The sequence below is a fragment of the Anopheles coluzzii genome, chromosome 2 (assembly GCF_943734685.1).
Source record: "Anopheles coluzzii chromosome 2, AcolN3, whole genome shotgun sequence".
In the NCBI taxonomy this organism is placed as follows: Eukaryota; Metazoa; Arthropoda; class Insecta; order Diptera; family Culicidae; genus Anopheles; species Anopheles coluzzii.
In genome coordinates, this window is record NC_064670.1 from 124,903,820 (window position 1) to 124,929,103 (window position 25,284).

A 25,284-nucleotide genomic window follows, 5' to 3' on the forward strand; every position below is an offset into this window, starting at 1 on the left:
GGGTGGTGACACCACAACCAACCATCGTCACAAGGGTGCTTAGTGGTGACCCTCACTCTGATCGAACTCGGCGGGGTAGCAATTTCCCGTGTGGGGGGAATTTCCAGGAAAACGGACTACTTCGTTGGTAGTCAAGGGGAGTTGCAAGTAAGCTGGATTAGCACGCTGTGAAGCTTAGTTGAAGTAGGAAAAAATGTAGGTATAAATTTCGACCACAGTACCTAAACTGACTATTATTTGAATATCACATTTAAAATGAAAAACTGCATTGGAAATCGATAAGCGCGGATTTTTATAAATCAGAAAGGTCAGTTTTATGCAAGCAAATTCTACGCAATATGCAATCCCAATCCCTCTTCCCCATTTCCATGACACCAACCCCGGCCAAGGCTACTATGTTCAAGTGAAAACGGTTTGTTTTCGCGCTCCAGGCCCCCAAAAAAAGGAAAACCTTCCATGTAGCGGTTATTTATTTTCCACCCCATTCCACTACATTGACACACACACGCGTTGGGCGGGAGTGGATTAGACAGCGTGTAAGCTGCCTCGCGGCGGTTATTACCATTTTCAGCTTCAGCAGAACCGAGCCTTTCCACGCGAAACACGATTGGAGGATAGGGAGGACACATTTTTGCAAACAAACTCTGCTGTCGTCAAACGTTCTGTGAAAAGGCAAAGCCGGCAAAACATTCACCGTGCGTCGGGGAAGGAAACAAACGGTGAGAGTGAGTAACAGCAAACGATCCTTGATGCACGCTGTGTATGCTAGGACGATGATGGTCATACACACACACTCGCACGAATGAACGCACAAATCGAGTATCCTTGCGCTCTAGGGAAATCAACAGCGCTCAACGGACGAGCGGCCACTGGCAGTCAGTCCGTCGTTTAGTGAGTCGCCTTCGCGCCAACCGGTGGGTGGTCGGCCTGTTTGGTCTGCCCCGAGGACGACAAACGGTATAAATGCTCACCGTTCGTTGCGCCACGGGTTCAGTCGGTGTTTGGCGCGTGTGCACGGCACGTCGGTGGGTCATTCGCATCGCGATGGCACGTAACAACGGACAAAAGTGCACCTCAAACGTGGTCCTGTACTTGTTGCCGATTTTAACCGTTCTACCATCCGTTGTCACCCAGCCACGCCTCGAAAATGGTACGTAGGTACACGGAGGGTGTTTTAATTAGTGCCGCCTAGTTTTACGATGGGCCATATAATCATCATTTCGGGTTGTACGGGTGCAGGTTGTGATAAGGCCGAAATTAACCGTCCCTGTCCCTGTTGGTGGGTGTGGGAGAGAATTCCGTGTTCCGTGTGACGGCCGTGTATTAATTGCAGGATTATATGTGCTTTCCGTTTTTATTCTGCCTCAATCCTAACGGCCACCCACATGGGGACGCCTGGTGTCTTTCTCTCTCTCCCTCACTATGTTTTGAAGCAACGGATGCGAAAGCGTGGTTTGAGCGCATGAACGCGGAATTACACGCACTCAACCGTGAGGCCGCACAGTACGGATGGGATTTAAGGTGCAGTAGTAATGCTTGGATGGAAGGACGCGCTAGTTCCGACTCGATACCACAAGCTGATGGATTGCTTTCCCTCTTCCCGGCAGCACACAGCATCAATCCCGTGTGGAGTTCACGCTCGAGAGCTTGGTTCAATTAGCTCAGCGGAAGTCCGCCTGGCTGCAGGAAGCGTGCGACGAGGGCGCCCTCTACCGCCAGCAGGGATGGCCGTACGATCGCGCCTACTACTTGCTGTGCCGTGGACCACGCAATACCCCCGAGGAGCTAAGGTACGTGTAATGGTGGAGCCGTGACTGACCGTACACATACATTTCGACCACATTTTCGACCACATTTCCTCTTTTACAGCGAAATGGCGCAGCTGTTTTCGTACATTCAGCGCATCTACACCGAGTCGGAAGTGTGCATTCCAGCGAACTGTGGACAACGTGGAAGACCTTCTGCAACCGTTCTGTGGGCTAATACGTTCGTCCAATATCCGGGTCTTAGTGTGGGACATTTGGATCTATCCTTCGTCGCTCCAGAGTCGTCGCAGGAGCTCATTTCCGCCATGGCGCCAACGAAGTTACCCAAGCAACTGGAATGCTTCTCCGGTGAGCCCGATCTGGAGCGCTTGATGCTATCGGACGGAATGCATCGTGTGTGTTCGGGTCGACTTCCTCCGGAAACTGTGCTTCGCTGGGCCTGGGAATCGTGGCGTATGGCTGTGGGGCCTCCGATGCGACAACCGTACGGACGGTTGATCGAGCTCATGAATGCTGGGTGTATGCGCGGTGCGAACCATCGCGATGTCGGGGAATGTTGGCGCGAGGAGCTAGAGATTCCCGAACTACGGCTTCAGGTCGATCGTCTCTGGCACGAGGTGAAACCATTCTACGAGAAGCTACACGCCGTCGTGCGCCATTTTGTGCGCGAAAAGCATCCGGCCGAGGCGGCCTCCATCGATGCTGATGGTCTCATTCCGGCCCATCTGCTCGGGGGTATGTGGAGTCACAGCTGGACGCAGTACGGACGTGACATTATCCCCCATCCGGTCGATCTTGATGCAGCGTTCGGCAAAGCGAACTGGACGTCGATGGATCTTGTACGGCGGGCGGAAGATTTGTACGCCTCGCTCGGGCTAGCGCGCATGACGGACGAATTCTGGAAGCACAGCCTCATCGGCAAAGGTGTCGATGGTGGCAAGTGTCACGGAACGGCAGCCAACATGTACGCCGACGGTGCGTCCGACTACCGCCTGATCGTGTGTCCACGATCGGAGGCGGCAGCGCAAGACTTTTACGTCACCGTGCACGAGATGGGCCACATCGTGTACTACATGGAAGCGGCCAAACAGCCGACCATTTTCAGCGATGGTACGACGGCCGCTTTTCAGGAAGCGCTCGGTGATGCCATCTACTTAGGGGCCATAACGCCGCAACATCTCGTCCGTCTCGGTTTGCTCGACTCCAAACACATGGCACCGGAGAAGGAGCTGGCGTTTGGTGGTGCAGATGCCACGCTAAACTCATTCGACTATGCATTCCTGCTGCGCATGGCGCTGGGGAAACTGCCAACCATTCCCTTCGAGTATCTGATGGACCAGTACCGGTGGGACATTTTCGATGGCAGCGTCGACTACGGCCAGGATGCGAACAGTTACTTCTGGTTTCTGCTCGAACGACAGCAAGGCATTCGTCCACCGTCGTCCGTCGCTGCGCGGGTGCCACTGTTCGATCCGGCCGCTGTTTACCACCTTTCCGACAATACACCCTTTGTGCGGTACTTTCTGGCCAGCTTTTTAAGCTACCAGCTGTACGAGGGACTCTGTCGGAGTGCACTCTTCGGTACGGTCACTAATCCGGCCAACGAAATTCCGATGCCACTACACCGCTGTGACCTGTACGGTTCGAAGAAAGCGGGCAAGCTGCTACGGAAGGCACTAGCCCTCGGATCCTCCGTACATTGGACCGATGTGCTGGAGAAGCTAACCGGCGAGGTGGACATATCGGCCAAAAGTTTGCTCCGGTACTATCAACCTTTGAGCGAGTTTTTGGACCGATTCATCGCCCGCCATCGGCTCGCCGTGGGCTGGGAACACTAAACAAAGGCAACAAAGCTACAATCGAACACGCAAAGCAAATCATATCGCGCACAGGTTGGAACTGGGTTGACAAATGGGAACCGTTATTTATTATTCTTGTTCTTTTTCCGCCGCTTTTGGTTTAAATCCTCCCCTGTTTTGTACGTGAGTGCGTATAAGTAGGTAGCTTACACCTTGTTTTAAGTTGGTTAACAAAATAGTTGTTCAATTACGTTTCGTTTTACCTCAATTTTTAAACCTTTTCTCCTAAACGCTCCTGTGATTGGTGGGAGCGCACGCGCCCGCTCACAAGCAGCTGTGCTGTGGCTTTTTGGCCATTACAAGAGTGGCGGGGGCAAGCCAAGGGCTAATGGTAAAATTCGCTTTTATTTCCTTTATTTCCTTCCAGGCATTTTGGTATTGCAGCAATTAGCAAAATTAAACTGTGTTAACGAGGAGGGGGTTAAATGACCCGTCAGTAGCGCGGAACACATTCAACAACAACGTCGAATTTGGAGATTTCTAGTGCTGTGGTTTTCCACACACACACGCACAGTGTCTCTTCGCTTGCACACACTAATAAACTTCGGCTAAACGGTGGTCTACAAACTAAGCAGTAACAATCAATCGGTGAAAGATGGAAACAGTAAAAGCTTGTCGCAGAGCAGACACAGAAGGAGCACGAGGGAATGCGCGAGAGAGAAGTTGGATTGAGGATTGACTGTGCGCAGAATGGAGCATAACTATAGGCGCAAAATGTTTTACATTACTGGAATTTTCTTAATTACTCTTTTAACGTTATCGAATGTATTCCTTCCTAATTGCTTCGAGCAGTGGTCAGCAATGTTTACCCTTCAGTACAATATTTAACGTTTAGATAACGGAAACATCCTGTTTGTAATTTAGTAAAAATAAGTCCTTACATGAGTCAATCCTAATTCCTGGGCCGTCCTACAGATCAACAAAAAGCATTAAGCGTACTTTCGTCAATTTTACTTTGTCTTTCTTTTAAAAAGCGAAACCAACCAGAATAACAGTCGAGCAAAGAAACCGATTTAAGCTAGGTATATTTGAACCTGTCCAGTATGAAAAGTACCCAACAGTTATACAAAAACAAACCCAAATGAAATAAATGTAAAAATAAACTTTTTTCAAGCAAACATAACATAAAGAAGAAACATTTAAAATCATATAGAAACAGAAAAATAAAGATAAATAATAAGAATACACTTACCAAACACGAACAAACGCACACGGGAGCAGCACATAGATGAAGCAAGCAGCATGGGCGTTCAAAACTAAAACGAAAAACAACTTACGAAACATAACGAACATTAAGCATAACATAAGTACTAAAACCGAAAATAAATTATTCTCAAATTATGCATAATCTTTCCACATTCAATCCATCCGGAGAAACGGAAAGAAAACATAAGAAAAAACATGTAAAAAAATAATCATCCTCACCCAATGTCGTTATATCTGTGTTCTGTATTAACGTTTCGTCTTTTCTTCTCTTTATTAGTATAAAGGGTTTAATCGTTATTGTTAAACTTCGCGTCTGTTTTTCGTTTCTTCCTTTCTTTAGTACTTTCGCTTTCTCTTCAGCGCAGTAGCGCCGTTTTTCGCTTATCATTAGTGGCCCGCCCGCGCTGTTTTACTTCGTGTAATATGTAATTTTACCACATTTTGTGTGATTTTGTTTTACCATTACGCGGCGTTCGCTTCGTTTGGTGCTTTGTTAAAACACCGCCAAAGGGGCATCCTGCTACCACCACTTTATGGGACACATTTTTTGTCTGCTTTAGTGTGTGTAGATGTGTGTGTGTGTGTGTATTTTTCTTTGCCTTTCTTACATTTTTACAATTGTAACGATTTTTTTCGCTCGATTATTTGCTCGCGTCCCTTAACGTTTACACGACTAGACATCCCGAGTAGAGGTAGTCTTTCTCTCTCTCTTGTAATGTTTCTTCTTCTTCTTCTTCTTCTTCTTCTTCTTCACACCATCCTCCATTCCTTATCAGACAAAAGGGTTTAACATACTTAATAACTTGTTTGCATTAATTTACTTCTTTTGTTCTTCTGTTTCGTGCAGGCGTGCTTCTCACCGTGTATCGATTGTTATAGTGTGGAGATTGTACGCGACATTCGTGTCGTGATCATTGCCGGAAGCTACCATATCGCGACGCAGGTGCGCGCAGCAGAGCAGGGTTACACAAAAGCGTTTTTATTTTAATTTTTGTTTGTTCATTTTCTTGTTTGTTTTTGCAAGCACAAGCCACACCACACATCTTCCTCCAAATCCTTCTGGAATGATATCAAATCGTTAGGGACATGGAGTTTATATACTGATCGTCAACGACACCATTTTTGTTCAGCATGGGTGGTACACACCAAAATTGCGCCACACGTCTCGATTGCAAAATTAGACGGCTTTCAGCCGTATCTGTGCACGCATTTGAACGTGTTTGAATGGGCTTTCGGTTCGAAGATCAAGATTCTCTTGACGCTTAAATTGCGACATATTAGCAGCGTTTGCTTACACAACTACTATCATCTCTTCTATACGGTCGAGTGTCCTACACCAAGAGGGCCATACAATTATGCAGCGTAAAAGCGATGGAAAGGCATTCATATCAGTTACTTTGTCTTTTTCCACCTTTCCAACACTTCACTCACTCACTCTTGCAGCTCAGCTTTTGTTTGTAGTTCGTGTTATCTTTTTTTTTTTATTAAGCAAAACTTTCTTCGTAAATACTACTAAAACGGTTCGATACGGTTTCAATTTCCGGATTTTGGCCAAATTGCTACACTTGCGTTAACGCGTCAGTTGAGCTGAAACTGCACGCGAAGCAACAGTAGCTTGTGCAAGTAGTGGGTTCATGTTGTTCTTCTGGTCCAATCAAATGTTCCTCATCAAATTCTTCACCTAACAATGCTGTTCAACAATGACAATTGCACCCTCCTCTCTGTTCCATCCATAATTGCGCTCTTTCACTTTATAATAAGGTGTTAAAAAAACAAACTAGCTTCAGTGTAAATGAAAGGTAGCAAAATAAGGAGCTGTTGTTGCCAGTTGCTCGTCAGTGTAAAACAAAAGAACAATCGCACATTCGCCCAGGAAGGAATACACTACACAGGCATGGATGGGGGGGAGAGTAAATTCACAGCTTAAATAGTCAGCTTTACCTACAGCACAACCGGATACAGATAGGGGGATATCATCATGACATGACATACACGCTAACACCGCACACCGCACACCAAACTTATAGTCACGGTCTATTGTAACGTTCTCTTGCTCTTCCTTTTTCCCACCATTGCTCGCCGAAGCGCGCATAAACACATAAAAGGGATTACGTCTTATCGATCTTCGGACTTCGGTTACGGTTTCGGCCAATGGCATGGGGAAGCAGAAACAGCAGTGTGAAAGAGTCGAGGCGTGAAAGCGCACAGAAAGAAAGATGTTTGTGGTGGTGGTGCTGCGGTCAAGGGTACGTGTAGGTAGGTATAGGATTATAAATAACTTTACTCTTGGATAGCGGAGATGCTTCTACGAAATTTACAGAGCAATTTAGCAAATTTGCGTCCTTTGAATAATAATCACTTGGCGTTTTTGGATCATGACATTGCTGTCGTTGACGATCCACCCTTACTACTGCTACTGCTGCCACTGCCCATCGACTTTGCAATATACACATTTAGTAATCTGTAAGGAAATGGGGACAAAATTATTAAAAACGAAATGAACATCCCAAAGCCTAAAGAAGACACCACCAACTTACCTTATCTTACTCGCGTTCAATAAGGAGAATTTTGGTTTTACTTTCTCTTCGCCCATCACAATATAGAGCTTCACGATACAGAACACTGCCGCTTTCCGTACCATCGATTGACTATCATCAGCGAGCTGTTACGAGCAGAAAAAATAACCCAAACTTGTAGTGTGGTTCGAATGACACCAACGACATCTTCAAATTCACACCCAATAACTTACCCTAGCTACATTTGGCATTATACAATCTAGGTGATTATCGGTCAGATCCTTGCCCTGCTTTTGCGTCAGCTCGGTAAGTATTTTAAGGGCGCACAGATTCGCCGGAAATTCGCCGGTCGCAATCACCGGATTCAGTATGTTTACGGAAATGTCCAGCGGAAGTATGCCCGCAATTTTCACCACTATTATGTCAATCTCTCGTGACACCTGGAGACGACGGCGGCAAACCAAAACAAAACAAGGGAAGATTAACAAACAAGGGACACTTGAGTCGCAAGGATTGATGGTGTGCCATACCTCTTTGCTAATTTTATAACAGTCTATTATTTTTAATAGAATCAGCTCCAGGAAGTTGCTCCAGCAAGCTTTCATCTCCGTGCTGCGTACGATACGGCCGAGTGTGTGCAGCGATGCGATCAGCACATCGTTGTTCTGCGATTCCATCAGATGTAGCAACATTTTCATGATTGCTCTGTAGGGAAAGTGGTAACGAATTTAGTACAAAATATACAAAACTGTCAATTTGCAATGTTACTTACTTAAAATTCTTGATGGGTAGGTCGCAGGAACCATGCTTGATGCAGATTTGCAGGTTCTCTAGCACCTGTTTCGTGGTCTCCGGTGCCGACTGGAGTGTCAGCACGATCGCAGCCTTGATCACATCGTTCTCTTTCACACCCTCTGCAAAACCAAGTGTAACATATGCTAGTCGTGAATCACAGCGCCCTATAACTCGATCCTCGACCCTCACTCGATCGACACTTACTGTCCAGTATTAGTTCACCGTTCTCGGCACGGCTGTAGCTTTGGTGACGCTGCTGCTGAAGCATCTGCTGCTGTTGTGCTATCGTCTTGTGGGCCAGATCCATACCATCCAACCGCACGGTGTTTTCCGGTGTGTTGGACTCTGTTGTTGTGGCTGACTGTGTCTTGGAACCGTTGCATGAATCGTCCTTTTCCAGCCTGCAAAAGAGTAACGTTTTAGTGAAATTCAAATAGCAAATCAAGTTGCACTAAACGACAAACTCACCCTCCTAGTCCTCCCCCTATATGGCCGTTCATGCCGTTCGATGCCAGCCCGTACACACCGTGGCCACCGACACCGTCCAGCACTGTCATCGATTGCATCATGTGCGTTTCGCCCATCTGGCTAATGCCAGAATCCTTACTGTTTGCATCACGGTCGAGCTTGCTCTCGAAGCTGTAGTTTTGTATCTCGGCCGTGGTCTTGCGAAGGTTCTTGTACACTTCCTCTGTGTTCATCGACTCTGCCGCTGCCTCAACCGATGCCTGTCGCGATCGAGGACCTGTGTTTGTGTGGAAGGAAGAAACAGCGATCAGTTTCGTCAGTCAGTTGCGTGGTCCGCCCGTTCCCGGAGCATAACAAAGACAGCACAGTCGGGAAACAGACACAACACATTATTTGGACGGATGAAAGTCACGCGTACAAACTAATCGACAACTACAAGTAACTTACTAGCGATGTTCTGTAAACTATACGGCCCCTGCTGAGGACTAAGCAATGGTTTGGGGCTCGAGGACGACAGTGGAGATGATGGACTATCGTTTCCTATAAAAGCCAAAAAAAAAGGAGTTCCGGGAAAGCCAGGATGGTACAAAAGTAAAATAAGACATCAATTCATTCGCTGACAATTCAGAATGTGTAGCGGCTAGATTAACTATGAGGAAAAGTGTATGATTTTATCGTAACAACGGTAGAGGAGGTTAAACAGACTAGCTGGGAAGAAGGTAATTTGTTAACATTCTAGATGAAACTCTAGATCGGCTATCGCAAGCACCGATTCTAACCCATACCTGAAGTACTTCTTCTCATGTTCTGTTGAATGTAGATTTTCGCCGTGTCTTGGTACTGTTTTGGAAGATTTGCTAAAGCCATAGTCATCTGCAATGAAAGAGAAAAGAGTTAGCAACGGTTCACGGTGTGACCACCTTCGCCTCCTCCTCTCTCCCTATCCTACCTGTGAAGGATTACAATTGTAAAGTGCCACGATGCACATGCGCGCCTGCGACTTTAACTCGATGCTCTTCTGATCAAGCGACGTCTGTATGATCTTTTGGATCGCGAGGTTCACCACCTGCTGGTTTTGTGGATGCACGACAAACTGGGAAGCCGTGCAGTAGCTTGTGGCCAACTGGGAAAGAAATTTCAGCGTCGCCTGGCGTGTCTTCACGTTCGGCGTTTGCGCATTGTCGACTAATATTCTGTGAAGCGATATTCAAAGCGGCACAATTTAGCACACACGAGTGACAGGTTTTAGTGACATGACATGACGTACCGAAAGACACATTGGAGCTGCAGATCTGCAGGGAAGTACTCGTAGATGAGCTGAAGCGTTTTCCAGATCTTGCCATGCATCGAGCCGAGCAGGTCAGTGCCGAGCTTGTTGAACAGACGGGTCAACAAGATAAACAGCCAGTCCTGCAGATCGTTCGAATGCGACAGAATCAGCTCGTTGACGGTGTCCAGGAACAGGGCGTACACCTTGATGTGCGGATCCATGAACATCTTGCGGAACAGGTCCAGCACGCACTGGAGCTGCTGCTGCGTCAGCATCTTGCCTTCGCTGAGGTATTGCGTCAAATTGATCAGCCCGTCCTTACGCTCGGACCAGTGCGACGAGGCGCAGAACTGGATGATCGTGTCGATATCGTCGATCACTTGTCGTGAGCTGTCTAACCGCGTGCGCGAACCGTTCCACGAGAAAGACTGTGAACAATGCAATAAAGAAAACAGTAATGGAACGTTCGGTTTCCTCTCTCCAAGCGCACACTTACATCATTGCCCCGTCGATAACTGTCATAGCTGCGCTCGGAGCATACCGAGGAGGCTTCACTTTCATCGGACTCATCGCGCGAGATCTTCCGGTGCAGAGCCAACCGGGCAAAATCACTGCAAGGCATATCGTGCTCATCCCCGGGCGACAGTGCGTCGGCCAGCGCATTCTCCGCCTCGCGGCTCTGCTGCAGGATTTTCTGTGCCAACACCGGCCGACCCGGGTTCAGCGGTGGTCGCCGGGGGCTGCTAGTACCATAGGCAGTGCGACGAAGCGAACCGAACTGTGTATGCGTTCTGGTTGGGCTAGTTTCGCGAGAGTTTGCCAGCGAGCGCGGAATGCCGGACTGAGCCTTTTTCGGCACCGTGCCCGTTTGTCGATAGATGGACGTTACGCCGCTGTACATGTCACGCAGCTTGCTCGAAGGTGACGTACTTCTGGATGTTGCTATATAAGGGCAATTTAGAGTGCAGGAAGGAAATAAAGAGAGAGAGAGAGAGAGAGAGAGAGAGAGAGAGAGAGAGAGAGAAAACAACAAAAAATCAAACCATGTTAGTTCAAGGGTAAGTCGCCGCTCAACAAGTGACAGAGGCTTTTGTGGACAAGTGAAGGATGCTAATTTTCCAGCCCGCTTTCAAGAGAGATGATCGCGCACATGGAAAATGGAGGGAGGAGGAAGGGTGAAAGACGAGGAAGTAGGTTAGGACGATAGTTTTGTGTGAGGTGATAATTACGCTGTGACTGTGATACTCCTGCCCTCGATCGGATCTTGCGCTCCGGTGTCGGAGGTTGCTGTGGTGTGGCCGTGTTGCTGGCGGAGGATGATGTGGCGGATGCTGATGACGGTGTCTTTTTAGCACGTGCTGAAGAAATAAACAAACAACGAGAAACAAACAGAGCACACGTAAGTGTTACGAACGGGTGAAGATCGTAAAGTTGTGAAGGGAAACGAGATAAAACAAAAAACGTGTTCTATAATGGCTTTTTTTTATTGTTTGTTTGTGTTAAGAGCGCATTGTGCTCAGTTGACCTTATCGTCGCGAAACGGTATGACATTTTGAACTGAAATTGTTGTGAGTGTTAGTTGTAGAAAAAAACAGCAAAATAAAAACTAGATATTTTTGAATGATTCTCTTTTTTTCCAAAGTCCAATTACAAAACCATGCAGCTAAAGCTCATGCAAATAATTTTAAAAATGCCAATGTAATGCCATGTTCCAAAATAGTACTGTGTCTCGTGAATGTTGGTGGGATTCTTTAGAAATGTGTCTTAGAATCTGTTATTAATCGCCCTCCTTCAGCAGCTTACCTTGTTGCGCGTAATGTCCTTCTAGTTAATTCAACCATACCACCATATCAAAACGCCACATGATCATGTCGTGTCGATCACCGTAGACGAAGAGTTGTTGGGATCGCCAGTTTCATTGATTAGTTTGCACGTCATTAAAACACACACACACACACGGTAGACATTCGCATGCAATCAGTTGTAGGTTCGGTCAGATAATCAGCGATCAATTCAAGTGAAAACGGTTTCACAATATTTGAATTCAAAATAAGAAGGCAAACGTTAGTCGATGGAAACGTTAAAGAGAAGACTTAAACTAAAACTTAGAAGCTTCTAAAGCCCTTATCAATATGTAAAACAAAGCATAATTTTAATCATAAAACGACAAAACACGCAATTCACTGGTCGCACTTACGCAGAGACGCCGTCCCGGAGGTCACTTTCAACCGTGCCAGGGTAGAGTACTGTGCCCTGGCCCGGGCCCGCTGGGCAGCGGCAGTATCGACGGCGGACACGCTCCTAAACCCGCCGGCAGCTCCCGCTGTTGTTGTTGATGTTATGGTCGCGTTCGCAGCAGCAGCAGCATAAATTAGTTGTGTGGGGAGGAGCGCGCAGAGCAGCAGCAGCATCGTGCAACAATAGAAGCGCACAACACACACGCACGCACACACAAATGGCATGAGAATATGGCGGCAGGATTGGAAGAAAAGAAGATGAGCAGAGTGGTATTGAGTAATGAGCATTGGCTTGATTCATTGTTCTGACCATTTCAAAGACCATGCGGCAGCGCAAGGAACAAACACGCACACACACGCACACATATTAAACATAGAAAAGAAATAAGGAAACATAATCACCGGAAAGGAAGCGGATGTTAGTAACTCGATAGGAGACAAATGAAGAACGTTATTACACGCAAAACACAATCACGTCAGAGATGGACGCACAGGACGCACAAAACAAAAAGGAAATCTTTTAATATAACCAATCATGACTACAACAAAAAAGCAAACAAACGCAACCCAATTTTATGTACACACATCGGAAGAAAAAAAAAAAACCTCAGAAAACGTAAGAATTTCGCAAACAAAACATTCGATTCGAACGGGAAAAATTAGGACCACAACAGAAGGCCACAAACATCAATCATATCGTCACTCGATCGTTTCAACTCGGTACAACCTCGGGCAACCAGTGCCGGCGCCTGCTGCTGCAGCTGCTGCTGGGCCTGTTGGTTCGCGGCGTTGGCTGCTTCCCGGGAAGCGGTCGCCACGGGTATGCCACTCCGGTTGCGATTCAACGTTCTGGGCAGCGACGGTGCCCGGTGCAGGCGGGTCGAGCCAGCCGACGATGCCGATGACGAGGCTCCCGGGACCGTGGTGAGGTTTTCCGTACTGACGCTCGTGGCGCTTACTGTTGCGCCAGTCAGTAGTGGGTAGTGGGTGCGTTGTCGTGCGTGATGATGGTGGCCAATCGGGTTTTTTTTTGTTATTTTGTTTTTGGCGGACGGTTTGTTTCAATTTTGATCGATTGATTCGTTTGTTGCATATTGTTAGCAGTTGAACAGATGGAAAGAAGGTAGGATGAGTTCAATCAAACCCACAGACAGGGCACGAGAAGATAGACAGCGTGAAAGAGAAAAGACAAATGCCATTACGATCAGTTGATTATGGATAGTAAGTGAGTAAGTCGAGACGAGATTTAATGCCGTAGCGTGCGGTTCTACACTGTAGAGAGGAAGGGAACATAACGAGGGCAAGATTCATTGTGCAAGCAGAAGAAGCCAAAGGTAGAACTCAAATGTGATAATAGACTTAAAAGGTTAAAGAACCGCCATAATAAATGTAACTACAAACAAAAGCGATACACACAAAACGCGGAATGGAACGCATTAACACTATTATCGCTTTTACGCAATTAAGAAACGAAACAGAACTTCAAAAGCGGTATGGTTTATAAAGAACTATAAACTATAATTTAAAAAGAATCCTTTGGCGCAAAAGATAAAACGGAAACGGTGCAAAAATAGGATTGATAGAGTGTGTGTAAAAGGAAACAATAATAAGGTTGCAGCAAGAAACAGGGACAGAGAAGCGGGGTAAATTACTCCAGCAAACTAAAGAGGGAAACGTGACAGACAGAGGCTGTACAAAGCAGGGCTTTTGGCACTCTCTAATCAAAGGAGCTAGCTATCAGTGCAGTGCAGTTTCCGAACGCCGTGATCCTCTGCCGAATTACCTGGAGGTTGTGCGGTCGCGGGACTTCGCAGCCCGGACGATTGTCTTCGTTCTGTTTATGGAGCGTATTTGGTATGAGGAGGGTGGTGGTTTTGTTTTGGATATTGCATGATTGTATCGCATCGTGAGTAGTTGCCATTTGCGATGAAGAGTGTTGTTGCATCGTGGGAGTGTATGAAAGAAAAGTAAAAACGACAGAGATGAATTGTTGAGCTGGAGGATGAGAGCTCTGTGGAGGTTAGTCCATTCCATTGTGGAGGAAGAGGGGGGGGGGGGGGGGGAATTGGAGGAAAATTTTTCAAACTTGGACACGAGGAGGAGAACACATTTGAAACGCAAGGAACAAAGCTGTGCAATCGAGTTCTACTCAATGTCAATGGAAGAGGAATCAATCTGCAACACGTTTACACAGCAGACACAGGTGAACTTCTCAGCGGCGTCGATGTGAGCTATCCATGGGATGGCCAAAATGTGAGGAAGCAAAGATGGAACCAGGATGAGGAAGGTGTGGAAAATGAGATAGAAATGACATTGAACACATACTTATCACCCCACCAGAGACAGAATTCAAGCTACTGTTGCTGCCACGTAGACTAACACTCATGGAGTTGGTACCGTTTGTTCCGAGATTATCCCGCTCGCGCTCCAGGGCGCGCTGCGTCGAAATGTCCAGCGACCCGTACAGGTTGTCCGCCAGGTCCGGGAAGTGGCGCCGAAAGCTCCAGAACGCACTGCAACGGATGGAGAAAGCGCGTTAGTAGTGGAAGGAGTAGAAGCCTCCCAAACTCGAGCCCCTCTATCCCTACCATCGGCTGTGTCGCCGCGCATCGTTGTCCGCATCGACCATTCCCTTCCGAAGCGCTTCGCGCAGCAGACTGTTGTGCTTTTCGAGCGTTTTGGTCGGCCACTCCTCGAACAGTAGGCCGAGCATCTCGCACAGCGTGCTGCGGATGTCTTTCGATTTCGAGAGCATGAGATTCTGCGTCAGGATCGGAATGATTTTCGGCGCGTGCGTGTAGCGTATCACGTACTTGAGCGCAATCGTGCCCGCGGACGAGATGACTTTGGCCGAGTTTTGTATCAGATTGATCAGCTCCTGCAGTATGTAGATGGTGAACTGGTCCAGCCGGTTGCGCAGCACCTTGCTCATGTACGCGAGCGTAATGCACGCCTCGCGTATCACCTGCGAGCGCAGCTCCTTCAGGATGTCGAGGAACGCGATCGACAGGTCCTTCAGCTGCTGCACGAAGGCCGGCGAGCCCTGCACGTTGATCATCAGCAGCGAGCGGATCTTTTTCAGCGCCTCCACCCGCTTCTCCCAGTCCACCCGGTTGTCGCCGATCAGCGTGTTGATCGACTTCATGTGCTCGTCCATGTCGCGCTGCGAGAAGATCGTCAGCTGCGGCACGTTCTCGAACGACGCCTCGAACACCTCGGCCGAGACGGCGCCCGCCGCTAGCAGCAGATCACCCGAGCCGGCCGTCTGCGTCTCGAACAGCGGCTTGCGCGGCGTGGCCGACGGTGTGCGCTTCACCAGCCGCGTTGGCCGCTCGACGACCGCGGCCCGGTCCAGCTCATCGTGTCCACCACCGCCGGCGGCGGTCGGGGCTGCCTGCAGTGCCGACGGCAGCAGCAGCCCATCGTTGCGCGTCTCGTCAAACTTCTGCTCGAGGATGGCCATCTTGGTCGGCGGCACTTCGCGCTTCTTCAGATCGACGCGCAGCTTGTCGCCGACGTGCTTGTAGATCTCGACCAGCGTCTGGATCGCGGCGTCGCGCACCGTCGGCGCCGGATCGCCGAGCAGGCTGACGATCGGTGGGATGTACATCTTCACCGATAGCGACTGTGTGCCGTACTCGTTCAGCGTGCTGACGATCGTCTGCAGGAACTCTTCGCGCACCTTCGCATTCTTGTGCTTGAAGCAGACGCTCAGCTTGTCCAGCAGCGACTGGGGCACCACGACACGGCACTCCATCAGCTTGTGCAGCAGGAGCTGTGCCTTCTCCCGTACCGTGTCGCGACTGTCGCCGAGCCGATCGATCACATGCGGCAGGATGGTCGAGGTGTACGCGTTAAAGTCTTGGCCGAGGCGAACGATCAGCTCGGTAAACGCTTCCAGGGCGCGCTGTGCGATCTGCAAAATGGAGGGAGAGTGGGAATTCATTGTTATTAATCTCGATTTAATGGTAATTAAACTTAAGCCCCGCATGGGAGGGAAAAGAACCCACAAGATGCAGCATTAATGAACTCTTTAATGAATTCCACCCTTGAATAAGGGACTCAAGTACTGGTTGGATAATATTTCTCCCCTTCTAACTGGAGCGCCCCTCTAACAGTTGATCTTAGCACCCGAACCTCATTTATCAGTGCCTGTCATGTTAATAAAGATAAACCATTTGTGCCTTTGCCGCCGCAGCGCTACTTTGCGGCTAGTAGTTGTAGTAGTAGATAACGACCAACAAGACGATGAGCATCAAGTTAGTTTGATTTTTATCGCAACCGGATGGATGGATGGATGGATGGTGACCGCAGTACAGCAACAGCATGTTAGCTGATAACTGATTTAAGATTTCGACCAAATTCCTAATCCATTAGCGCGTGGTTTGTGCGTCGTTTGGCAATCAACCACCCGCGGTATGGAACGGCATGGAGGAACACTCAATTCAGACCTAAATGAACGATTTTTGGCTGCGATTAAAACTTTCTCCCATCTTCACCCACCAAAAATTGACCACTTTTTACCGGCCGTAGCCTAGGATGGGACGACCTCATCAAAATTGCGCACAAAAAGGTTATTGCGGACAATTTGAGGGGGGGGGGGGGCATGTGGGAGTACTGCGCTTCAATCGCAGTGACACAGCCCGCCGTCTTCACAGCGAAATTTCGTACATTCAGCGAAAGTACCATTCCCCGTGCTCCGATTGCGCGCATCATCATTGTTCAAACGTGCGCGCTGCTCCCCTAATGAAGATGAGCGCTTAAACAAGTCACATACACACTCGCGCGTGCACTGGGTCCGGGCCGCAAGTTTAAAGAAACAACCGGCCATTTCCTTCAATTGAACCAATTCGAGTTGGGAGGCCGTAAAACAGTGCGCGCACCACACTATTGCACCACCCGTTGCAACGGAGCGGCTGCTGATTCTCTAATCGTTTGCAGCAGTGCTCTCTCCCCTTGGGCTCCTTCCTCCATTTGGTTTGATTTATAAAATACGATCTTTTGCTTCGCGAATGGTAGTGGTGCAAAATATCGTAAAAAAAACCTTTAAATCGTACAGTGGCGGCGTATAGTCGCCGACCTGCTTCTCTCTTCCTTCTCCAACAGACGGATGCGCTCGGGATATGCGATCGATGACCCGCGACCATCGTGCGCGTTAATGCTACTGCTGTTGCTGCTGCCTGCCTGGAAGACAACAATCTTCGATCTTCCTTGCGGTTACGACGGGTTGGGCGTCATTCATATGTGACGAAAATGGTTTTTTAGGTTACGGGTGTGGAACACAACTCCCTCTCCTCCTCCCTCTTCTTTCCCGGTGATCTCGGGGGGATTTGTTCCTTCAACGATGAAGACGACGGTGAACGATGAACTCTCCCCCCAGCTTGAAGGGTTGTGTCTTCCATTCTTTTGTGAAGCATTCTGATTTGACATGAAACCCTAAAATACGCCTCAGAAAGAGTGAAACAAAATATTATTAAAAGATATTGCGCGTTGCACATATTTCTGAAGAGCCCGAAAGTCAATCAAATTGAACTGCTGCTACTCTACAACGCTGCTCACGCACACACATTCCGCCACGCCCGCGTGGAATCGAATCAGAAACATGTCTAGGCAATATTGATAAATTTCACTCGCTTGCCGCCGACAAATCGATGTGTCGATGTGGAGCGTCCAAAACAAAAACATTCCCTTTAGAAAAAAGGCAAAATCCCCCCTCCTCTCGTGCGGCTTCCCCGTGGGGCCTTTCCCCTTTCGCGTCTTATCGTGTTGAGGCCCGAGGTGTTGTATTCTAGATAGCTTATCAAGGACGGACGGACGGACAACGATGACGGGGAATTGGACCTCCAAAAATAGTGTTCCGTATCATAAAAGGTTCTACAACGCCGCTGGAACACCTTCTCCCTCCGACCAGGATGGCGTAACGGGGGCGAGTTCGGAGGGTTTGCTGCTATCTACTTTCCAAGAATTGCCGTTCACCACCACCGGGCATGTTCGGGGGGAGGTGAGCGCCTCAGGTTCTCGGCTGTCGGCCCGGAGAGCGCACACAAAATCAAATGAACCCACTTTAGCCCGCGGTTAGCGCCTACACACAGACGCGCGCCCGGCCGGGGGTGGGATGACGGCAGCGTGTTACTGGCTGCTCACTTTAAAAAAAAAACTGATTCGATTAAGTAACTTGTCCATCGCGCGAAGGCCAACATCCTCTACACACAGCAGAGACACAGAGTCGGTACACCACCGCGCCAAGTGTTGGAGCTGGAGAGGTGCGTTGTTGTTTTTTTTCTATATGGAGGACACAACAATATACTAACTTTTAATTCCACAAGAAGAAAATGTTTGTAAATTCCAAGCGGATAGCCCAACGACAAGAATTCACTCGAATTGGGGTTTATCGTGGTCAGGCAAACGAATATTTTGGACGACAGTTCGTTATGTGGAAGGTTACTGCGATGGGGAAAATGCACAATTAAAAGGGCTGCTCGTTTGACACACACACTGCAGAGCATGATCTCGGATCAAATCCCAGTAAGCAGTGCCCCATGTGTCGTCACAGGCCGGTAGGGCCATTCGGGCGCTCCCAGTACAACGGAAACTCATTTTTGCGCCATTTTGTCGTTAGTTGTACAGTTTATTGACAATATTTTCAAAAGAGCGTGTAATAAAAACATGCTTCGTTTCAGGCCGTGCGAGGAAAATGAGCGGAACATGGGTTCATGAACACATTCGAAGACTCGGAACGGTAAACAGAGATGCAGTGTTAATCCCCCCACCGAGTCAACCTCATCTCCACATGCCCGGTGGAGGGTTTGGTCATAAAATTCGATACGTTGCAACTGACCTCATCGGCGCCGTTTGGTAAGTGATATGTGCCAAAGGCTTCATTATATGTCCACCACAAACTCATACCAACGGCTTATTGCAATTCCATTCACATTCGTACGTACAGGCAGTGCACTGCATCTTTCTCTGTGGCTACTAAGCACTAGAGAGGTTTATTAATCCTTCGCTGTGCAAGTGTACGCGTGCACGGTTCAGGGAGGTTCACCATCGCAGGCAACCGCGCACTAAACTTGGACACAGGGCGAGCGCAAAGGTTAAAAGGACGTTATAGCATCGTGATGGTGGCGGCGCAGGTGTACCACCGTATAGAGCAGAGCCCCACGGCGATCAATCGGCATGACTTTTTTGACCAACTTCAACCATATGGCAGCGTAGAACCACGAAGAGCTAGCTTGCAATGAGTTTTTGACGGTCCTCTGTGGACAGTGTGGAACCTACACCACCCGCCTGCTAGGTTAAGTCTCTCACTGTTCGCGTGTGCAATGACACTGGGGAAGTCATGTGAGTGTGTGTGTGTGTGTGTGTGGGTAGGCTAAATGCGGAAAGTGGCCCCCACACGACCTCCACGCCACCCTTGTACCGGTGACACAAGGTTCTTACCGCCCGTAACACCGTCTTCCTATTGCTCCCTCTCATTCTCTGTCTCTCTCTACCAGCCGGGGAGGGATGCTCTCTCTAATCACTGGCCAGGTAACGAAAGAGAGTAGCAGTCGCGGCCCCAGGGACAGAGACCGTGTCTCGCCTTTTTTTGGCGTCATCGTCGTGGCCATAATCGTCACCGGACTGGAGCTACAGTCACACACACACGCACACCACCCGTTCGTCGCCGAGCACGTAAAAGGTGCGCTGTTCATTAAAATGTTTCTCATTTTTCTTTGTCAAACCAGGCACAGGTCTGTTCGCTGACTGTGTGTGTGGTGGTTGTGTTTGGAGAAACCTCCACAAACGATCAGACCGAGCACGACGGATCGAACCCGATTTGGATCGAACTATCGCGCCCGTTAATTCAACCAACCGTACGGGGTAGGGTGAGAGGAGGAGGGGGTTGAGACACAAACAGGAAGAGACAACGCAATAAAACAACCTACCTTATGGTGACTTCCGGTCATCCACGGAATCAGCCCGTCGATGAGCAGCCCGAGGTCGGTACATTCGATCGAGTTTTCCGAATCGCTCAGATACAGCACCAGATCCTCGGCCAGCTGAGCCTTCACGCGCATGTCCGCCTTCGCCATCTGCGTGACGTAGCCGTCGATGTCGATCGGCTTTTGGTACGCCATCCTGGTGCGCGCAGGTGTAGTACGGTGTGCGTCCTTTGCCTCGAATTGCGCGTTCCAGATCCTTTTGTGTTGTGGGTTGACGGCCTTCTACTGTACCGACTCTCTTTGCGTTGATTGATGGATAACACTGCGTTAACAGACCACCCACCCACGGACACGAAAGTGTACCTTTCGTGGCCTCTCTCTCTTTCTCTCTCCTACACACACACGCTGTTTCCTTTTGTTGTGACTGATTTGCTGATGGTTGAGTTCAATTCAACACCAAATTCCGATCATAATTATATCTCCAATTCTCCGAAGCGATCGGTTGACTATTTTATTCAATGAACTCTTCACACCACACTGATTCCACGCGGTTCGGGGTTCTCTTTTCTCTTCGTTCTTTCTTCTTCGTTTCACTAATAAATCCATTGATACTTTTTCATGCCTTTAAGCTTGCCGTCTTGCAACGGTCTTGTTCTGTAAGGGGTGAATGTTTCCCACCCGGAAACACCGAACGATCACGACGCACGCTTACACACACGGAAAACACACTGAAAACACACACACACACACGGAGGAAAGCACTTGTCGTCTTCTTCGCCAAAGTAATCTTGCTGTATTCCTCTCTGCACTCTGTCGGGGTATTTTTATTACAATCTGTTACTTTCGTGCAAATCTCAACCCACGGCGGCCAGATCTGGAACTTGTCATCGACTCTCCAACTCTCACTTTCTCACCTTGCCGTGCCGTGCCAAATATCTAAACACACACACGCGGACCCCTGGAAGCGGAGCTATTTTTCTTTACAAAGGAATTTTGGCGAAACAATTCGTCACGGGAGTCACATTCGCACGCGGATCGTTCACTTCACTTCGCTTACTGTAAATTCTTCGGCATCATTGGCAACAGGCTAGCAGTAGCGGTGGCGAAGAAAATGCTCACTTTTGAAAATGTAGAAAGATAAACAAAGCGGTTGCTGTGAAGATAGTACAAATGGAAAGAATATTAAGTGTGGGGGTAACAATTTCAAGACTAAATCAATCATAGACATGCAACTCCACAAATATTTGTGAAGACTAGTAATGACTAGTAATGTTATATTGCGAAAAAACGAATGGAACGAATGGAAGCGCATAATCAGCTTCGTTGACTTGCTCCTGCCAAAAGTTATATGGATTTTCTGGAACGAGATCAAAATAGCTCTACTGTCCCCCCAAGGAGTCAATAGAAACTCTACAGTAACCCTATGTGACGTCAGCCATACATTTCAATTACAAAATACCACATGCTTTTGTAAGAATTTCAGTACACCAATGTCCGATACCTCAATACCAATCCTAATCTAATTAAAACGCTGTCATAATTCTTGTCATCGAGTTTTGCGCAAAATCTACCAAATTCCATTCCAATTCCAAAGCTTTGGGGTCCAAAGGGATTGATAGTGTGTGGCACATATCAGTAACCTAGTTGGAACGACTTCCACACCCAACAGTGCACAGCTCGGCCTAACTTTTGGCAGAGATCCCATTTTAAATTCCAAAACTATCCGCATGCCTCTCCGGGGGTTCTATTATACAACCTTCCAACTAGCAAGATCGATCTAGAATTTGGAATTTGCATATCAGGTCAAAATCTATACCAAAAAATCTGACAAAACTGGTTAAAATAATCTGTTCACTCAAGAATATCGCTCTTAAACTGTTTTTGTTTCATGTGTTGTGATACGGCCATTGCATCATCAGCTAAACAACAATCAAGGTGAACAAAAACAACCGCTGAAACCCATTAACCTATGGTCTTCTATCGTCCGCTGGAACTGGGCACAGGGGCAAGATCAAAACATCAAACCGTTAGACATAAAAAAAAACTGAACATCCGCCTTCCTCCCAACCCATTCTGGAGGCCAGTTGCAATTGAAGTTGATAATTACGACACCTACACCTCGTGTCATTTCACCTTTGCGAGCCTCTTGCCCGCTCATCAGCAAACGATTCGGTCATATATCTCCATCGAAGGTGTTTTTTACAGCCCGCTGGCCTCTAATTTGCTCATCAACTCCTATCAACGATAACGGCGATGGTGTACCTAAGGTATAGCCGAAAAGACTCGCCGAAAAGACGTACCAAAGTGGCAGCAGACTAGACACCGTCGTCGTGACATTGCTTCCGCGCGAGGTGGTGGTGGTGCCGCAACAACACTGGTGGTTCTTTTTTTTGACAATCTTCAGAAATGATCTAATCGTTGGAAATAAATATTTACATTTCGATTACGCATCACGCCGCTCACGCGGGGAGCAGGGGGGGCTGTAGCATAAAGCAAAGTCACACAACCTTGTCAAACCAGTCAAAACGGAACTGCGCGCGCGTGTGTGCGTGCGTGTTTGCGTGGAAGAAGATGTGTTTGCCGAGTCCCATGCAGAGGCTACTTGCTACTTGCCAGTGACCACAATTCAATGTTGACAAGCCTGCACTTGAAAAGGGACATTTTTGTGGAGTTTTGGCGTGAAAGGGCATTTCCTCCCCGTCGTTCATACCGTCGTTCACCCTACCCCCTGCGTGTGCAAATTTATTCCGGGATATTACGTAGTCCCACGACACAACAGCAACAAACCGTCTCCTTCTCCTTCGCGGTAACGCATTTGCAAGGGCAGAAACTGCTACATAACAACATCGAAGGAGGCCGTCACTGTGTGCGCGTGTGTGGGGCTAAACTCTTCCTTGGGACAACCGCCCCCTCCCCCTTTGCCTTGCACTGTTCGCGGCGGGCATTAGGGAGGCAGTTCGGCAGAGGTGGCCTCTGGGCGTGCCAGTGTGTTAGTGCAACCCGTGCTCCATTTATTGGCCCGTTTGGGGCGCGCGCTGCATGCGGCTGCCTACTCACACGCGCACGCACTGTGCCGTGTATTCACTACGCAAACCCCTACGACTGTGGGGTGCAGAAAAGGGCAGCGTGTAGGGTGGAAAGTGGGCAATTTGCACACAATGTTGTGTGTGTTTTTTATTTGTTAGCTGATGGTCCCATGTTGCTGCTTTCAGCTTTGCCACACATTCTCCACTTCATTGCTAAATAAAACAAAACACCGGATAGGGGGACGGCGGACATCATCACCACCGTGCCAGATGAGACTGATGTGTTGTGCGGTGTTCTAATGCGTTTTGTGACGTACAGCGGAATGGTCTAACTCGCAACATTTGATTTTTCGCTTTGGGTTTTTTTTCCATGACGATAAAAAGACAAAAACAATCAATGGAAATCGTTGGACTTGTAGGCATTAAAACGACTTGTCCAGCACTCCACACCACATGTTCGTTGGTTACTTTCCATCTTTCCCTAAAAACAAGAAAAGAAAAACAACATCAACACAACATCCCGGTGGGAAGGAGAGGAGTCGAGGGTTTGAGAGGGTTTCCTCCAGCGCAACTCTCTTTGGCCCTATGCTTCCAGAGGCGACTTTTCCAGGCAGTAAACCCCCCGGCCAGGGGTTGGTCGGTGGGAATTGGACCACCATCTTGATTAGCGGCTCCAAAATTTCACTCTCCACTCCTCTACTGCTCCATTGTTGTAAAAATGACTCTATTTGGCACTTTGGGTTGATTTTCATCGTCAACAAACGAATGAGAGCAAGCGAATAAACACAACCACTTTCCACCCTCTTGGCAAATGACGGTCGGGAGTCATTTACTTCCAGGGAGTGCGATTACAATGATTTCTGTTCATTTCTGCCAGCACATCAATGGTTATCATGTTTTTAAGCACCAAGGCACAGCTCTACAGCAACATCTCAGCCAACTTTGTTGCGACGTCATAATATGGGCGGCCGTCTATGGACAACCAAACCAACAACAACACACCAGCGGCGAGTGAAATTTCGCAAATTTACTAACACACACACACATGCACACACATTCGATCCATCACCATCTCGCCCAAAATTCGCTACGCGGACCTACGGCTGGTTGACGGAGTGTACCATTTCGGAAACACCGGGCCAACACAATGCACGTACACACACACACTTTTGGCCAACAACTCATACGTCCGCACACACACACACGTACGCATGCACACGCACACATATGCTCGTACGAGCCCGCATTGGAAAAATCACGCAACTCAAAATCTTCCCACACTGCTGGGGCTGAAGGGGCTTCGCCACCAGCGGCAGCAGCAACAACAACAACAGGAGCCTGCCTGTGGGAACAATAGGGCGGGAGGGGGCGAACGTTCTTTCACGGATGTGACCGAAAGTCGTGGGTTGGAGCTAAATTCATTCCACAGCTGCACAGACCGGAACTTGGCTGACTTGGTGCCGTGTCATCCAGCAGGGGTCATCTTGAGCTGGTACGGCGTTTCCTCTTCTTCTTTCGCACGATGAATGAAAAGCAACATTTGGGAAAAACTTCAAAAACTTGCTCATTCAACGCGCACATACGCACACACACACATACACAAGCACAAACACAGCCTGCGCTCACTCTGGATGAAAGGAGAACTTGTTGGCGTTGGCCACCGTCGTCGCTTCCACCATGCCACCACACCATCAGCCACACACAATTTCTTCCGTAACACACACACACACACACACGGGGGGTGCGACCCTTCGCCATCCGGATGCGTCTCTTTTGCTCCCGAGCAGGGCGAGGAGTTGCGGTAAAGCACGGCACAACTTACACTTTTCTTCCGGTTTGCTGAATGTGTGCTTAACCGTTCCGCAATCTGCCGATTGACAACATTTTGCCAATCCAAGAATCAACCTATTTTTTCACTTCACAGCTCTCTTGCAAACCTCTTGCTCGCAAACGCACACGACCAACACACGGGGACTATGCGCTAGTTTTCGAGTTTCCGTCGCTTGCACACTCTAGGTACGCAGCATTCCCTTGCGCTGTTGCGGCTGTGTGCGTGCGCTGTACGCAGTGTGGCCAGATTATTTTAGCGGTTTTCGGTAGGCGCTTTAAAATTTATTGGTAGTTTTCGGTAGGTTAAAACTCCAAACTTTACTGAGTTAAAAGAAGTAAAAGCGAAATAGCGCGTGGCCACGGAGGTGACAAAATGTTGAAAAAAA

General features: G+C 48.4%; 2 protein-coding genes across 12 annotated transcripts; one reads left to right on the top strand and one right to left on the bottom strand.

Moving 5' to 3' along the window:
* Positions 1 to 319: 319 nt before the first annotated feature.
* LOC120961606 (angiotensin-converting enzyme-like) lies at positions 320 to 5,012 on the top strand. Its single transcript, XM_040385458.2, has 4 exons — positions 320 to 1,150; positions 1,434 to 1,521; positions 1,608 to 1,790; positions 1,870 to 5,012. The coding sequence occupies exons 1-4, from the start codon at positions 964 to 966 to the stop codon at positions 3,602 to 3,604; spliced, it is 2,193 nt and encodes a 730-aa protein (XP_040241392.2). The 5' UTR covers positions 320 to 963; the 3' UTR covers positions 3,605 to 5,012.
* Positions 5,013 to 5,059: 47 nt separating this feature from the next.
* On the bottom strand, positions 5,060 to 25,103 carry LOC120961605 (CLIP-associating protein). Of its 11 annotated transcripts, none has more exons than XM_040385446.2 (21): positions 24,891 to 25,103; positions 20,046 to 21,195; positions 14,706 to 16,033; positions 14,443 to 14,630; positions 13,901 to 13,951; positions 12,845 to 13,075; positions 12,078 to 12,203; positions 11,684 to 11,704; positions 11,110 to 11,238; positions 10,377 to 10,822; positions 9,878 to 10,308; positions 9,560 to 9,803; positions 9,396 to 9,483; positions 9,058 to 9,150; positions 8,611 to 8,887; positions 8,347 to 8,543; positions 8,120 to 8,261; positions 7,878 to 8,052; positions 7,581 to 7,787; positions 7,369 to 7,493; positions 5,060 to 7,292 (listed from the first exon to the last, which is right to left on the bottom strand). In XM_040385446.2, the coding sequence occupies exons 2-21, from the start codon at positions 20,235 to 20,237 to the stop codon at positions 7,205 to 7,207; spliced, it is 4,779 nt and encodes a 1,592-aa protein (XP_040241380.1). In that variant the 5' UTR covers positions 20,238 to 21,195; positions 24,891 to 25,103; the 3' UTR covers positions 5,060 to 7,204. The 11 variants fall into 11 exon arrangements, with proteins under 11 accessions (XP_040241380.1, XP_040241381.1, XP_049463703.1 ...); XM_040385447.2 differs by lacking the exon at positions 24,891 to 25,103 and adding an exon at positions 24,508 to 24,677; XM_049607746.1 differs by lacking the exons at positions 20,046 to 21,195; positions 24,891 to 25,103 and adding an exon at positions 18,429 to 18,638.
* Between the last annotated feature and the right edge of the window lie 181 nt (positions 25,104 to 25,284).

What these genes read in the sequence shown, in the direction of transcription:
- LOC120961605 (XM_049607746.1), bottom strand. Translation starts at nt 18,623, where the DNA reads ATGCTCTGCAGTGTGTGTGTCAAACGAGCAGCCCTTTTAATTGTGCAT. An exon ending in TAATGCCAAATGTAGCTAGG is followed by an intron (nt 7,494 to 7,580) that starts GTAAGTTATTGG and finishes TGCTCGTAACAG; the next exon opens with CTCGCTGATGATAGTCAATC. An exon ending in TTGAACGCGAGTAAGATAAG is followed by an intron (nt 7,293 to 7,368) that starts GTAAGTTGGTGG and finishes ATTTCCTTACAG; the next exon opens with ATTACTAAATGTGTATATTG.
- LOC120961606 (XM_040385458.2), top strand. Translation starts at nt 964, where the DNA reads ATGCTCACCGTTCGTTGCGCCACGGGTTCAGTCGGTGTTTGGCGCGTG. An exon ending in CAGTACGGATGGGATTTAAG is followed by an intron (nt 1,522 to 1,607) that starts GTGCAGTAGTAA and finishes TCTTCCCGGCAG; the next exon opens with CACACAGCATCAATCCCGTG. An exon ending in AATACCCCCGAGGAGCTAAG is followed by an intron (nt 1,791 to 1,869) that starts GTACGTGTAATG and finishes CCTCTTTTACAG; the next exon opens with CGAAATGGCGCAGCTGTTTT.